General features: G+C 34.2%; 1 protein-coding gene and 2 long non-coding RNA genes across 5 annotated transcripts; 2 read left to right on the top strand and 1 right to left on the bottom strand.

Moving 5' to 3' along the window:
* Positions 1-30: 30 nt before the first annotated feature.
* Positions 31-9,112, bottom strand: eif6 (eukaryotic translation initiation factor 6). Of its 3 annotated transcripts, none has more exons than XM_073952699.1 (7): positions 8,829-9,112; positions 8,141-8,276; positions 7,372-7,457; positions 6,380-6,555; positions 2,573-2,749; positions 2,199-2,380; positions 31-343 (listed from the first exon to the last, which is right to left on the bottom strand). In XM_073952699.1, the coding sequence occupies exons 2-7, from the start codon at positions 8,245-8,247 to the stop codon at positions 334-336; spliced, it is 738 nt and encodes a 245-aa protein (XP_073808800.1). In that variant the 5' UTR covers positions 8,248-8,276; positions 8,829-9,112; the 3' UTR covers positions 31-333.
* Positions 9,113-9,163: 51 nt separating this feature from the next.
* LOC141386370 (uncharacterized) lies at positions 9,164-9,757 on the top strand. The gene is made up of 3 exons (XR_012408250.1): positions 9,164-9,248; positions 9,333-9,519; positions 9,601-9,757. It is a non-coding gene; the product is annotated as an uncharacterized lncRNA (long non-coding RNA).
* Positions 9,758-10,925: 1,168 nt separating this feature from the next.
* Positions 10,926-12,941, top strand: si:ch211-239j9.1. The gene is made up of 2 exons (NR_170221.1): positions 10,926-11,037; positions 12,170-12,941. It is a non-coding gene; the product is annotated as a si:ch211-239j9.1 (long non-coding RNA).
* The last annotated feature ends 471 nt before the right edge of the window (positions 12,942-13,412 follow it).

The raw sequence follows: 13,412 nt of genomic DNA on the forward strand, positions 1-13,412 counted from the left end.
CTACATGCTGCAAAAATCACATTCGAGACCTTTTACGGAAGCGATATGGTTATTTTATTGACTAAAGCACTGTGTTTGAGCAGAAAACACATCTGTCAGCAGTTCCAGGACAGGTGGTCTTCAATAAAAACACTTTATTTTGTCTTGGCATTTTCACAAAGACAGCATGACGAGCAGTTCATACATGAATATTACAGTGAAGACGTGTGTGTGTGTGTGTTGTGAAGGTAAGAGTGCGTTCGTCCATGAAAAAAACCCACAAGCTTTTAAACCAACCAATGTTGACTTCCAGCTCCGTTCAGGCTCTTCTTAAGATGCCAAAACCGTTCTGCTTTATGTGAGACTGCAAAAGAAGAAATGACAAAGGTTAAGATGTGTTCTCAAATAACATTAATGCACGGTTTATCAAAGAATCTGCACATATTAAAAAGTCTTGCATTTCAAAAATTAAATTTCAGGCCTTAAAAAGTCTTCAATTCACTGAAATATTGTCTTGTGGGTTCTAAATCATTTCAAACGGGTCGTAATTTTCCTTTCACCAACAATACATCTCAATAAAACTAAATAAAATAACTAATATTATAACAGTCTAACTAATACACGGTTTTAAATTTTTAAAGTTATGTTGAAAAAAAAATGTACACAACTAGGGTCTGCTTGTTTTGACTCATTTAAAATTCAATTCAATCTAATTCGTCTTTATTTCTAGAGCACTTCATGATGTAGATTGTGTCTAAGCAGCTTAACAGAAGTTCTACTAAATTAAAACTGTCAGTCCAGATTTCAGAGTTTAATGCCCTGTTTCCACTGAGTGGTGCGCTTTTATGGCCGTTTCCATTTTTCAGCACACTTTCCAAAGGGTACCAAACACGAGAAAGGGTACTAAAAGATGAAGCTACACGCGCCGTTGAACACTGATTGGTTACAGAGAAACGTCATGAGCTTGTGTGCAGCTAGCCAGAATGAAAACAAAGGAACCGCCATGTTGTAATACACAACCAAGACATTACACTGTAAAACTATATGCATATAATAACGAGCCATGGATGACTGAGCTCAAACAAACCTTGTCGTTGTCTTGATGTACAGTGATCTCAATGCTTATACTAGGTGATGTTTTTTTTTTTTTTTTTTTTGCACCGTCTCCCCGTGCCGCCCCCAGCAAGATGCTGCTCTGGGCGATCGCCTATATTGCCCATGCCTAAATCCGCCACTGCTAGAATGAATTAGTATTAGTTTTTTTTGATTGGGAAAGTCATTTTTTTTCTGCTGGGCAAATTAAAATAATCCTTAGTGTTAAGCAATATATAAGTCTGAAATTTCATTTTTCATGGTCGTAAAAAAAAAAATCTTGAAATGGTCTAGTGAAACCTGCAGACACCCTGTTTATACCAATAAAGTCAGAGTTCTTTATTTACTCACACTTAAGTTCCGGTCAGACCACACGATTTCCTTGACGTAGGGTGTTGTGGTAATTCGTAAACGACAAAAAAAACGACATTTCCCGATTATCTAAGCGGGTGCTGCCAATAATGTGCCGGTCAGGTAATAAAAAAATAGGCTACATATTTACTTATGGTTGGGTCACAGGTAGATAAGACCAATCATTGGTTATGCAAACTTCAACTACTTTCTCTAAAATACTGAAGTGTTTTAAGCTATTTTATTTGACACTGCACAAATATGCAGACATCTTCATTCTCACAATGAGCTTCTGAGTTCTCTCATCCTTTTAACAGAGTTTGTTCTTCCGCGGTAATCTGGGAACATGTTCAGTGCTGCGAATACATCGCAAAAAGGCATTTCCTGCTTATTCAAATTTGTCATTAATATTGAAAACAGTTTATTATAGGCTTCTCTGAAACTGAATATTTCACTTTGGCTAGATTATTATTTTATTTACAAACCATCACAATCTCATGGCAACCTATTATTTTCCATGACCGTATGAACCCTGTACTATTGAATTCAATATTATGATAAAAAACAGAATAAAAATACTGTGAAGTCAATGACTAGAATATCATATTTTGTGTTCAACATAAGAATCTCAACAGGTTTATGCATTTGATGGGCTTATTTTCATAGTGTGGAATGAAGCAATCTGTGAAATCAACACGTTCATTTGTTGTACACAAACACTGATGTTTAATGTGATGGGCCCATTAGTGTATTTGTCTGCAGTGGTGGTCTGGTACCTGTCGATGAGCGAGTCCCTCATAGTAGTAGCGATGGCGCTGGGCTGTGTTTCGCTCAGTCTGAAGACGCTCTCGATGACTGAGAGCTCAGTGCTGGTGGTGTCCAGACCACAGAAAGCACACCAGTCGTTCACCACCATCCCGGCGGCGATCACTTCACTGCCACGATTCACTGTACCAGCCTGCAGACAGAGACTTCGGTTAACACTCATCAGTGAACATTTAATGAGAGCATTCGAGAGGCTTTCCAACACAACAACTTCAGCCCACGTTGAAACTTTTGATTTAAATATATATATATACACATAGTAATGGTGCAGAAGCATGTGAAGATGATTTACGGTCTTGTCAGTGATGACGCGTCAGCAACTTACCACTAAAGGCACCTGCAGGAGTGACGAGAGCTCGTCCTGATCTTCTATGGATGTTTTGGCGTGAACGAGGCCTCCCTGATTACTGAAAGCACAATAACTACCCACAAGCACCTGCTCTGCGACCGTCTGTCTGAACACCTCCACCTTCAGAGTGTCTGCTAGAATCTCTTCTGTCTCCTGCGGACAATCCAATACATTTCTGATAAATACACCAACTATGAAAAACTAAACAAAACCATCTGTGTTCATTTGCATCGATTAATTTGTCATTTATTGACAATGAAAAACAAAAAAGTGCTTTGTTTTTTGACCGATTAATATATAATAATTACACACTCACTTATTTTTCTTATGTGAAATGCTTATTTTAATTTAAATTAAAATCATTTATATAAACCAGTGCTGTCAATATTAGTGCGTTAACGCATGTAATTAATTTGAAATAATTAACACATTAAAACATTTTTTACACAATTAACGCAGTTTCAGTTTTTTTTCTGTTGTGGTGGACGTGTGTTCAACATGCAAAGAAATATAGATAAGACCAAGGAAGCACTTCTCGAAGTAAAGTTTAAAACAATTAATGTCGCATCACCAGGCTATCCAGCGTTTCCTCTAGAGTTTCATCTAATTTTGTATGTTTCATTGTTAATCTTTCAACTTTTGTTTCAATGGAATTTGATACCATATGCCGAACTGAAAGAAAAACCTCCGCACTTCGTGACTCTGTGGTCCTTTAAGGGAACCAAAAGTTGCTGTTTACATGGTGGACTCTTAATAAGAGTATTATCTTGATCATATTAAAATCAGAGTCTTGGTGTCCATGTAAATGTACTCTGTGAAACTCAGATGATGTCGCGAGCTGTCAAAGATGGCCCATTCTGTCGTGTTTCCCCCTTAAACGCAACCTTTGTAAAGCGTCTGCTTCACGTTGTTGTGTCAGAATTCTTGTAAAATACAGCCAAACTTAAGAATGCTTAGTTTAAGCAAATTTGATGAATGCGATCATGCATGTTGAATCTGAAGAGAGTCGATCCGGTTGTGCTGTCCTACGCGTGTTGTTTATGTGTGTGTGTGTGTGTGTGTGTGTGTGTGTGTGTGTGTGTGTTCTCAACTATCAGCAATACAACTTTTCAACGAGTACAATTGTTTGTTTGTATTAAATACTTTATCATTATTTTAATTTTCCATATCTGCAATGCCTGTATTTTGGCATTTTTTTATAGTCCACTTAGAATCCAACATGGAAATCAAGGTTTTCTTTATTGGTGTTGATTGTTTTGAATTTCAAATGGCATTAACATGCCTGTGTTTTAATTTCTGTAATAAATATGGCTGTCAAGCCAGGATCTTGATGTTTTATTGTGGGTTTTGTGGAAATATAAATTTATATCATCTAATTTCAAATTAACAATAATCTACGTATAACTAAAAAGTTATATTCTCTGGTTTTTAATTATATAATTTCATTAACATTCCAGTTAAGGACATTAACCTTTTGTCTTTCTGATTACAGGCTAAGCCAATGTAATGCAAATTGTCAGTTTCACAGCATGGGGTGTCTATTGTTTTCTCTTTTCGATCAAATGGTCAGGCGGTTTCTGTCTCCAGAACAAGATGAGATTAGGTCTGAAAAAGCAGTTTACCCTGCCGACCACAACTCTTAATTTGCATACTTTGTTTAGCTATATCCCCTCCTCCTAAGAACACAATATAGCCATGAAATCTTTGTCTTAATTCAGACTATTTTACAGACTTGTGAAAGAACTTGCAGACTGCGGTCCTCTAGTAGGCTCTTGCAGACACGGACATCTTAAAGACGCTGTATGACTGCAGATTAACCAACACGTCTCAATAAAGGAATTCTGCTTGTTTCGAGTCTCCTGGACTGGGTTCTCTTCTCTTTTTTCACTCATTCATTTATTTTTTTACAACAGTTTGTTGTTTACATGAAGAAATGTGGGTTACAAGTTAAACAAAAATTATAATAAACAATTATATTTTGAATTTAAGTCGTTTTTTATCTTGTGTTTACATTAATTTTACATTTGAATAGCCAAAATTACAAGTTTCAGTCTTTTAAATGTGATTTATTGCGTTTAATTGCAAAAAAGTTTGATTAATTAGTTAAGTTAAATTAGTTAAGTAACTTTTTCCTTGTTTAATCAAAATATGAAATAGGCCAAATTACAAATTTCTTGTTTTTTTTCCTGACTTTCAATGACTACAGCTGCATTTACACTGCAGATCTTGATGGTCAATTCAGTGCGGGCGCTGACTGACAGCTGATAATAAAAGAAGTTTTTTTTATGTCTCTTCGCAGGGTTTATTTATTTTTTTATTCTTTTTGACAAGTTGTTTTACTATAGTTTATGGCAGAATAGTTCTCATTTGTCCATCTTCATTTAATCTTGGTCTTTTTAAACCAGTAGGCATCCAACAGGCAATATAGGTGTAGTATAGCCTAGGGCCCCCGATTTTTGGAGGGCACCACAAGTGCTGCTTTTATGTTATATTTACTGTGAACGTAAGCGCAAGAATGAGCATTTAAAAATTCATTAATAATGCGCATTGCACAAACCCCATTAAACACGATACAATTCACTGTGAGGAAAAAAATAACCTCCACATTTCATTAAAAGAATAGCTCTGTATAATTCATACATGACAAATAAATGAAAATGATTGTAAATACACAACAACAGTAATAATATAAGCAGAAAATATTAGAAAAATATCAAGCAGCACCACACTATATAACACCGCCTGGGATCAGCTATTGGATGGACTAGAATGACGTAACGTATTCCTTCACAGATTCCACATATCTCTCCAAATTGCTCACGATCAATATAAAGCTGAAAAGTGTCTTAAAGTCTTACGTAATATACTGTCACAAGTGTTGTTGCTATTTTTAATAAGTCTTAATCAAATTTTCATTTGAAATAAAATGGCGTCTAAACAGAAGAAAGGGGAAAAAATCATGGGAAGAAATACTGTAAAAATTTCCCTGCTCTGTTAAACATAATTTAGGAAATGTTAAAAAAATAAACAAATCAAAGGGGTGGAATAATTCTGAATTCAACTGTGTGTTCTGCTATACACACTACATAATTTAGTAGTGCAGTATTAGGACGTGTTTTACAAATGCAACCAATCGGCCACATTCAGCATGTTTTATTAAATAATCAGTTAATTATCTGTCCCACTAATTCAGCCTGCTGAAAAAAACAGGGTTTCCCGTAATTTTGTCAAAATCGAATCTTATCCAGTCTCTAATACAAAGTTTTGTTTGTGTAAATCTCTGTATGAAAAGCTAAAACATCTCCAGCATTTCGAGTTATTTATGCATATATTTGTGTAATACATTTACAAAAAATGCATTTGATTCATGTTTTATTTGTATGTGTCATACTTATATACTCAATGCTAATAAATGAGTGTTTTCAGGCTTACAAACTTATTTATTTAAATCTGAGCAAATATTTTTGCTTATGTATTATAGGTTAAATGTTACAGTAATAAAAATCTATACACTTAAATATTGAAATTGTTTTTTGTTTTTTTTATCTCGCCTGGTGACCCTGAACCCTATGGGCCGGCACTGCCTGCAACTATCGACTTCCATAGTATTCATTTTTTCCTACTATGTAAGTCAATGGCTACAGGCTTTCAACATTCTTCAAAATATCTTCCTTTGTGTTCGACATAAGAAATACATTTTTATAGTCACTTGAGGGAGAGTAAATAGTGATCAATTTTCATTCCTGGCTGAACTATCCTTTTAAAGTTTGAAGATGTTCTTACTCTGTCAAGGTCTGGATGAACGAGAGCAACATAGTCGTTACAAGCGATGACGTTTCCCAGTGCAGAAAGACGCTCCTCTACTCTCTGGATGCGCACGGAGTCTGGCAGGCAGTTTCTGATGTGCTGTAACTCCTGATCTGTCGTGTTGTTGGGCACCAAGAGACCGTGACGGTTTCCTGCAGAAGAGCGTCATAGACCACACGACATCTATTATTGATCAAACAAGAGGTAACAAGACCTAATGTGACCAAGGTAGATATAGAAACAGTAAAGTTTCATCATTAACTACTGATTTCTTGTTATCATAACCATATTCAAAGAAATGCAATAGGGTTGTTTCTGAAATACAATATACTGATATGTAGGCCCACAGATTTCCAGCTAATCATTGAGTCTATTTGTTTACTTGTGTAAATGTGTGTACATTTAGATTTACTTATAAGTAATATTATTGATAAATATGAAAATGTTCATATGACTTATTTACAATACAGTAAGTAAAATCATACGTTCTGTCTTTTAGTGGATATATTATGAGAGACTTGCTTTGTTTACTAAATAAGTAGATCTATTTGAATATGCACTGTAAACATTAAATAAGTTTTTAAAAAGTATTATTTCTCTTTCATATATTAAGTTTTTAATTATGATACTCCCAAAATCACTCCGCATAAATACGCAGATTTTTTTTGTTGACCCCCCTCCCTAATTAACACTTGATCCCCATTGAAGGAAGTCAAAACATAACGTATGGGGAGGTCAGCCCTTTAATAGAAAGAAGTAGCTTTTTCAGATCTGTATCTTGAATAATAAAATTAACAAATAAAATAATGGCTAATATGCATATACATTTGACTGATTGAATGAATGGTGAGAACTATTATAGGGGAAAATTTTATTACATCTTATTGATAAATTAGGTGATGAATAAAGGGACTAAGCCGAAGGAAAATGAATGAATGAATGAAACTGGATTAAATAAATGTTCTTACCCACACACATTCTCCCAATGATTCGACATCCTGCTATAGAGGCATGAATGACGGGCATCGTTTCTGACAGTTCACCTTCAAAAACACTAAAAGCAAACAGGTATAATCACAATCACAATATTATTCAATCACTACAGTATATACAGTTGAGAATTATTCGCCCCCCTTTGAATTTTGTTTTCTTTTTTTAAATTTCCCAAATTGTTTAACAGAGCAAGGAATTTGTTAGTGTGTCTGATAATATTTTTTCTTCTGGAGAAAGTCTTATTTGTTTTATTTCAGCTAGAATAAAGCAGCTTTTAATTTTTTTAAAAAACATTTTAGGGTCAAAATTATGAGCCCCTTTAAGCATTTGTTTTTTTTCATAAGTCTACAAAACAAACCATCGTTATACAATAACTTGCCTAATTACCCTAAACTGCCTAGTTAACTTAATTAACCTAGTTAAGCCTTTAAATGTCACTTTAAGCTGTATAGAAGTGTCTTGAAATATATCTAGTCAAATATTATGTACTGTTATCATGGCAAAGATAGAATAAAAACAGTTATTAGAAATGAGTTATTAAAACTATTATGATTAGAAATGTGTTGCAAAAACCTCTCTGTTATACAGACATTGGTGTGAAAAATAAACAGAGGGGCACTAATAATTTTGACTTCAACTGTATAGATAGATAGATAGATAGATAGATAGATAGATAGATAGATAGATAGATAGATAGATAGATAGATAGATAGATTTTTTATAGAAATACAATTTAAGATTTACCTGTAAAAATTTTCTGAACCACCAATTGCTACCAAACAGTATGTGTTAGTAAGCTTGGCAAAGCATCCAATTTCATTATTCTTTTCAAATGATGCACGAACTGCCATTCTGCTGATCTGGAGGAAGCTGTCTGAATCTGGTGGAAAAACAATATTTTAGGGCTATATAGTTAAAAAAAAACTTTGAACACAGAAACACTTTATTACAACTAATAATAACGGTTATTTGATGAAAAGTGAAAGTTTGTTTAGGCTCAACAGAGATTAAGGTTAGGTTGTTTTTTTATGTTCACATATTCGGACGTTCTCCTTGATTATATAATTTCAGTTAAGTATTCTTTGCTAATTTTAAATAGTTAAATCACATTAGCAGCCAATAATTATCAAAGTACACCACTGTTCACCGTCAATTAAATAGTGCTAATGTTGTTTTAAAGACATATTTACATGTTGTTTCAGACTAAATATTCAAACTACCACGGTCAACAATATAATAAGCGTGTCAAAGGTTGTCACTTAATGAATGCGCGAATATAAAACCAACCTCACCTCAAGTCAACAGAGGGTAAACTTCACTAACATCTTATCGGGTAACGTTATAAATTGAGTGAGAGGAACATTTTTATGTAACTGAGTCAAACGTTTGACAACATTTTAAAATATGTCGTGTCTAGAGAAGCAAGACTAACCTAATTTTCAGCAAAACTTCAGAGTTTAACGCGTTTTAAGTAACTTTCACTGAATAGCCACTGGTCGAGGTGGTTAGCAGTCGGCTAAATGAAGTTACTTCAACTTCTCTAGACATTAAACGCCAACAATTCTCTACCCTCGAATGACGACGCGGGTAATAATACAAATTATGAGCTAAACGTCATTACACAATAAAATTAAACTTAATTGTAAGAGTAATTGTATATTTACCGAATGTCACTATGGAGAAGCGTGGACGAGCCGTTTACCACGTGTTTAGTTTACCTCACTTCCTCAACGTGGCAACGTCAAAGCGTTGTGGTACGTCATACGTGAGCCCCTGTTGTCACGGGAAACACTACTTTCTTTGTTTTGATTCTCAAGTATCACGTTAGAGCCTTGATCTTTAAATAATAAATGTTTGTATCCGTATTATAATTTTTTTTATTTGTAATAATTATAAAATATAATAAACCATCAAACGTGTTTTTTTATTATAATAGCAATGTTGCTGGGCGATACGGTGGCTCAGTGGTTAGCACTGTCGCCTCACAGCAAGAAGGTCGCTGGTTCGAGTCCCTGCTGGGTCAGTTGGCATTTCTGTGTGAAGTTTGCATTTTCTCGCCGTGTTGGCGTGGGTTTCCTCCAGATGTTCCCGTTTCTCCCACAGTCTAAAGACATGCGTTACAGGTGAATTGAATAACTTTAAAGTTTTAACTAACGTAAATTGGTCATAATGTACGAGTGTGAAATGTGAATGAATGTGTATAGGTGTTTCCCAGACCGGGGATGCATTTGGAAGGGCATCCGCTGTGTAAAACATATGCTGGATGAGTTGGCGGTTCATTCCACTGTGGCGACCCCTGATGACTAAAGAGACTAAACCGAAGGAAAATGAATGAATAAATAAAATATTAGTATACCATTATAAAATTGTATGATCTGATAGTATATTTCAACACAACACATTATTAAATTAATCTGCAAACAAAAAAATAAATAAATAGTAACTAATAAAACTAAATAAGTATTACGTCAGAATAATGTTTTGGGTTTTAAATGTTAAAGACAGAGTTCCTCGTTAATATATGATAAATATATAAATATTAACGTTACTCAAACCTTTTACTTAATAATTAATACCAAAATATCTTAAATGATTTAATATTCTAATCTTTGTTAAAAATGTTTTTGAATTTTATTATAACTAAATAATAATAATTAATAATACAATATATTAAATTATTAATTTACGCAGCAAACAAAAATAACATAAAGAAATGAATAAACCCGATTAGAGTAATTATTATTAATTACATGCATTTTTAAAATGATAGTGCTTTACAATAACTTTAATTACAGTGTAACCTAAGATGAAAAAATATACAATTATAATAATTACCCTACATAAACAAACAAAAATAAAGAATAAAACATATATTTACAATCCCTACAAATACTTAATCCCTTTAGTCACTTTTGCTGTACAATATTCTATTCCACAGCATAATACTTTTTAAAATTAAGTAATTAAACAAAAACACATATTATAATAATTATTATTATTATTATTATTTAAATTAGCACATTTATATATTTATAGACAGACGCTGACTCAGACTGGCCAGCCCTGTCACCGGGCAAAGTCTAGAAGGTATACAGCTGTGGATACTCACCTCAATATAGCATATAATATAGCATACAATAATTTTTGTCGACAATAACCAATATTTTGACATTGCTGTGAGGGTTGGGTTTAGGGTACACGTTAATAAAACACAATTTAATGGATAATTTAATAAATAATATAAATATTACTCGTTATAATTACTGTTTTACATTACTGTGAGGGTCGGGGTAGACGTTAATAAAACACGATTAATGGATAATTTAATTAATTATGTAAATAATTGTCGTTAATTTTCGGCTGCAGCTGTATCCCTTCTAGCAACAACTCGTGTTTTTGTCCCCAACCACAAACCTGCATAGCAACAAAACACGCCTCTCCTGTCAATGTGGATTTCTCAGCCAATCGGCATTGAAGTTCGGCGTGACGTCACGTTTGTTGACACTTCCAGAGCGTTAGCTAAAACGTCACTGCAGCAGCGCGCGCCCGTGACCCTCGCCGTCCACCCTGCGTTTTCTGCCTGGAAACATCGCGAACTAATCGGTGAAACGCTGGATTCCGGGGGCTGGAGCCGGTGTGCGGTAAAGTCCTGACGTGTCTCGGCTCGTTAACACACAATATTGATCTGTTTTTGTCCCAGTCACGCTGACAAACGCTCTCTAAGTGCTGCTGCTTCTGTAGGTTTTGTTCCGTCCTCAATGCATAGCTGTCTGCTGGAGGAAAGTGTGGCTGTTACCACAGATATAACGTTATCATATTAGAAATTCAATTAAAGGTTCAGGTAAAGTTGGTTTCATATTACATATTTGGACATTTACTTTAATATAATTTCAGAAAAGTTACGTTATACTAAAGGGGGAAATAATATTAGCAGCCATTGAGTGTCAAAGTACAACATTGTTCACAATTAATTAAATAGAGTAATGTTGTTTTGAAGTCTTTTAACATTCTGCATCACTATTTTATTAAACACCAAAGTCTTAATATGCGAATATAAAACCGAGTTTACCTCAGTAAACGAAATAAATATCCACAGATTTTATCCAGCAAATATTTTTTAACAAAAAAAAAAAAAGATGGTGTTGATAAAGTTTACTTTTTGCAATAAATACAAGGAGGCTGCTTTACATTTATTTTAGTATTGTACATACACCACTACATTATGGTGTGAGGCTCAACAATGTATTAACGATAGTATTCTATTCACTGTTCAAAACTTTTATCCTTATGGGAAAATGTACTTTTTGGTTTTGGTTTGGGGGTTTGGTATTTTTAGATAATACACCAAGGTTAAATTGTCATTAATTCAAATAAATTGTTATTTAATTATTGAATTAAAATGCATAGCTAATTATAAAAATGTAAATAAAAAGTGTAAAATAAATACTTAAAGCTGGTCAAAATAACAAAAAGGACTGTATATTTTAGACCTGTTATTCATTTTTGAGCAACACATTACTAATTGTTTAACTTCGGAAAGTTAAGAAGTCAATAGAAGTCAATCAGAAGAAAAGAAAATCTATTTTGCTCAATTATTTTTTGTTCTAAATTACAATATAATTATTAGAAAATTGGAGAAAATCTTGCCAGACATAATAAAACAAACATTTTACTCAAAGGCAAAGCTATAACAAGTAAATCTGGTAAAATTAAGCATTTTAAAGTGGTATCTAATTTTTTAAGCTAAATTTAATCTGTTGTGTTTTATTTAAGAAATGGCCTCGAATCATAGCACCAATATGGCTGCTCTTGACCAGAGACAGAGGGATACAGGAAATCTGCCAAGCCAAGGTGAAGTATCTTCATCCAGTGTCCAAACTGAACCCGGTACTACTGATCCCCAGGACCGACTGGATCCTCACCCTGACCTGCCCCAATGCCAAATGGGCACCAGAAAGGTAGACGACATGCGCTTCATGATATCCTGCACTAACTGGTACTGAAGATGTTGCAGAAGAGAAAAGACATTTGGACAATTTCCCTTCGAGTGAGTGCCAAATTTAGTGCGGGACGCTGGCGAAGTGGAGATGTTGCAGTTTCAATGCTGCTTAAATGGGTTTGGTGTTGTTTATGCATTTAAAGCAATAGTTTTGCCATAATTTACTCACTCTCAAGCCATCCTCTACATTTATAAATTTAGCAAAAAATCATCAGACAGTTGTTGTATATAAATGCTACGACAAGTCTTACAAAGTCTATGAGTAAATTGTTTTTTCTTTTTTCCACAGTGTATATGACTTTCTTCTGTCAGACAAACTGTGTCAGAGTAGTTGTAAATGTTATCCTGGCTCTTCCATGCTGTATAATGGTGTTGGATAGCTTTCAAAGGTGCATAAATCCATTGTAAAACTATCCCATATGTTGTTATTGGGTTAATACATGTTTTATGAAGCAGATCAATTTGTTTTTGTAAGAAAAACATTTCAATTGCATTTTGCTCTACGCCACTGATTATCATATGTATATATTAGTACGGTGTAATGTCTCGGCTGTGTATTTAAAAATGTTGCTTCCTTTGTTTTCATTTTCCTGGCTTGTTGCATGCTTGTGACATTTCTGTGTAAACCAATAGCATTCAGCTGCACGTCTTGCTCTATCATTTGGTACACTTTTGTTGTGCTAGGTACCCTTTGGAAAAAGCACCCAAAAAGTGATATGGTACGGTTCGCTTTTTGGTACCTTTTGACAGTAGAAATGGCCATAAAATCATACCAAATCGTAATAACGTAACACTCAGTGGAAATTGGCTAATAGATAAAGCCTTAGGCTACATTCACACTGCAAGGCTTAGTGCTCAAATCTGTCTTTTTCTCACATCAGATTTTTTTTGCATAGCTGTTCACACTGTTGTTATAAATGTGGCCAATATCAGATTTACAGGGTGAACAGATTATGGTCTTCAATTGACCTGTATGCACAAAAGTACAATTACGGACAGCACAAATTTTGCACACAA

Source organism: Danio rerio, chromosome 6, assembly GCF_049306965.1.
Source record: "Danio rerio strain Tuebingen ecotype United States chromosome 6, GRCz12tu, whole genome shotgun sequence".
Lineage (NCBI taxonomy): Eukaryota > Metazoa > Chordata > Actinopteri > Cypriniformes > Danionidae > Danio > Danio rerio.

Coding starts and splice junctions, on each gene's coding strand:
- eif6 (XM_073952699.1), bottom strand. CDS start 8,247: ATGGCAGTTCGTGCATCATTTGAAAAGAATAATGAAATTGGATGCTTT. Junction 7,458..8,140: donor GGTTCAGAAAATTTTTACAG/GTAAATCTTAAA, acceptor GTTTGCTTTTAG/TGTTTTTGAAGGTGAACTGT. Junction 2,381..2,572: donor TCCTGCAGGTGCCTTTAGTG/GTAAGTTGCTGA, acceptor CTCTGTCTGCAG/GCTGGTACAGTGAATCGTGG.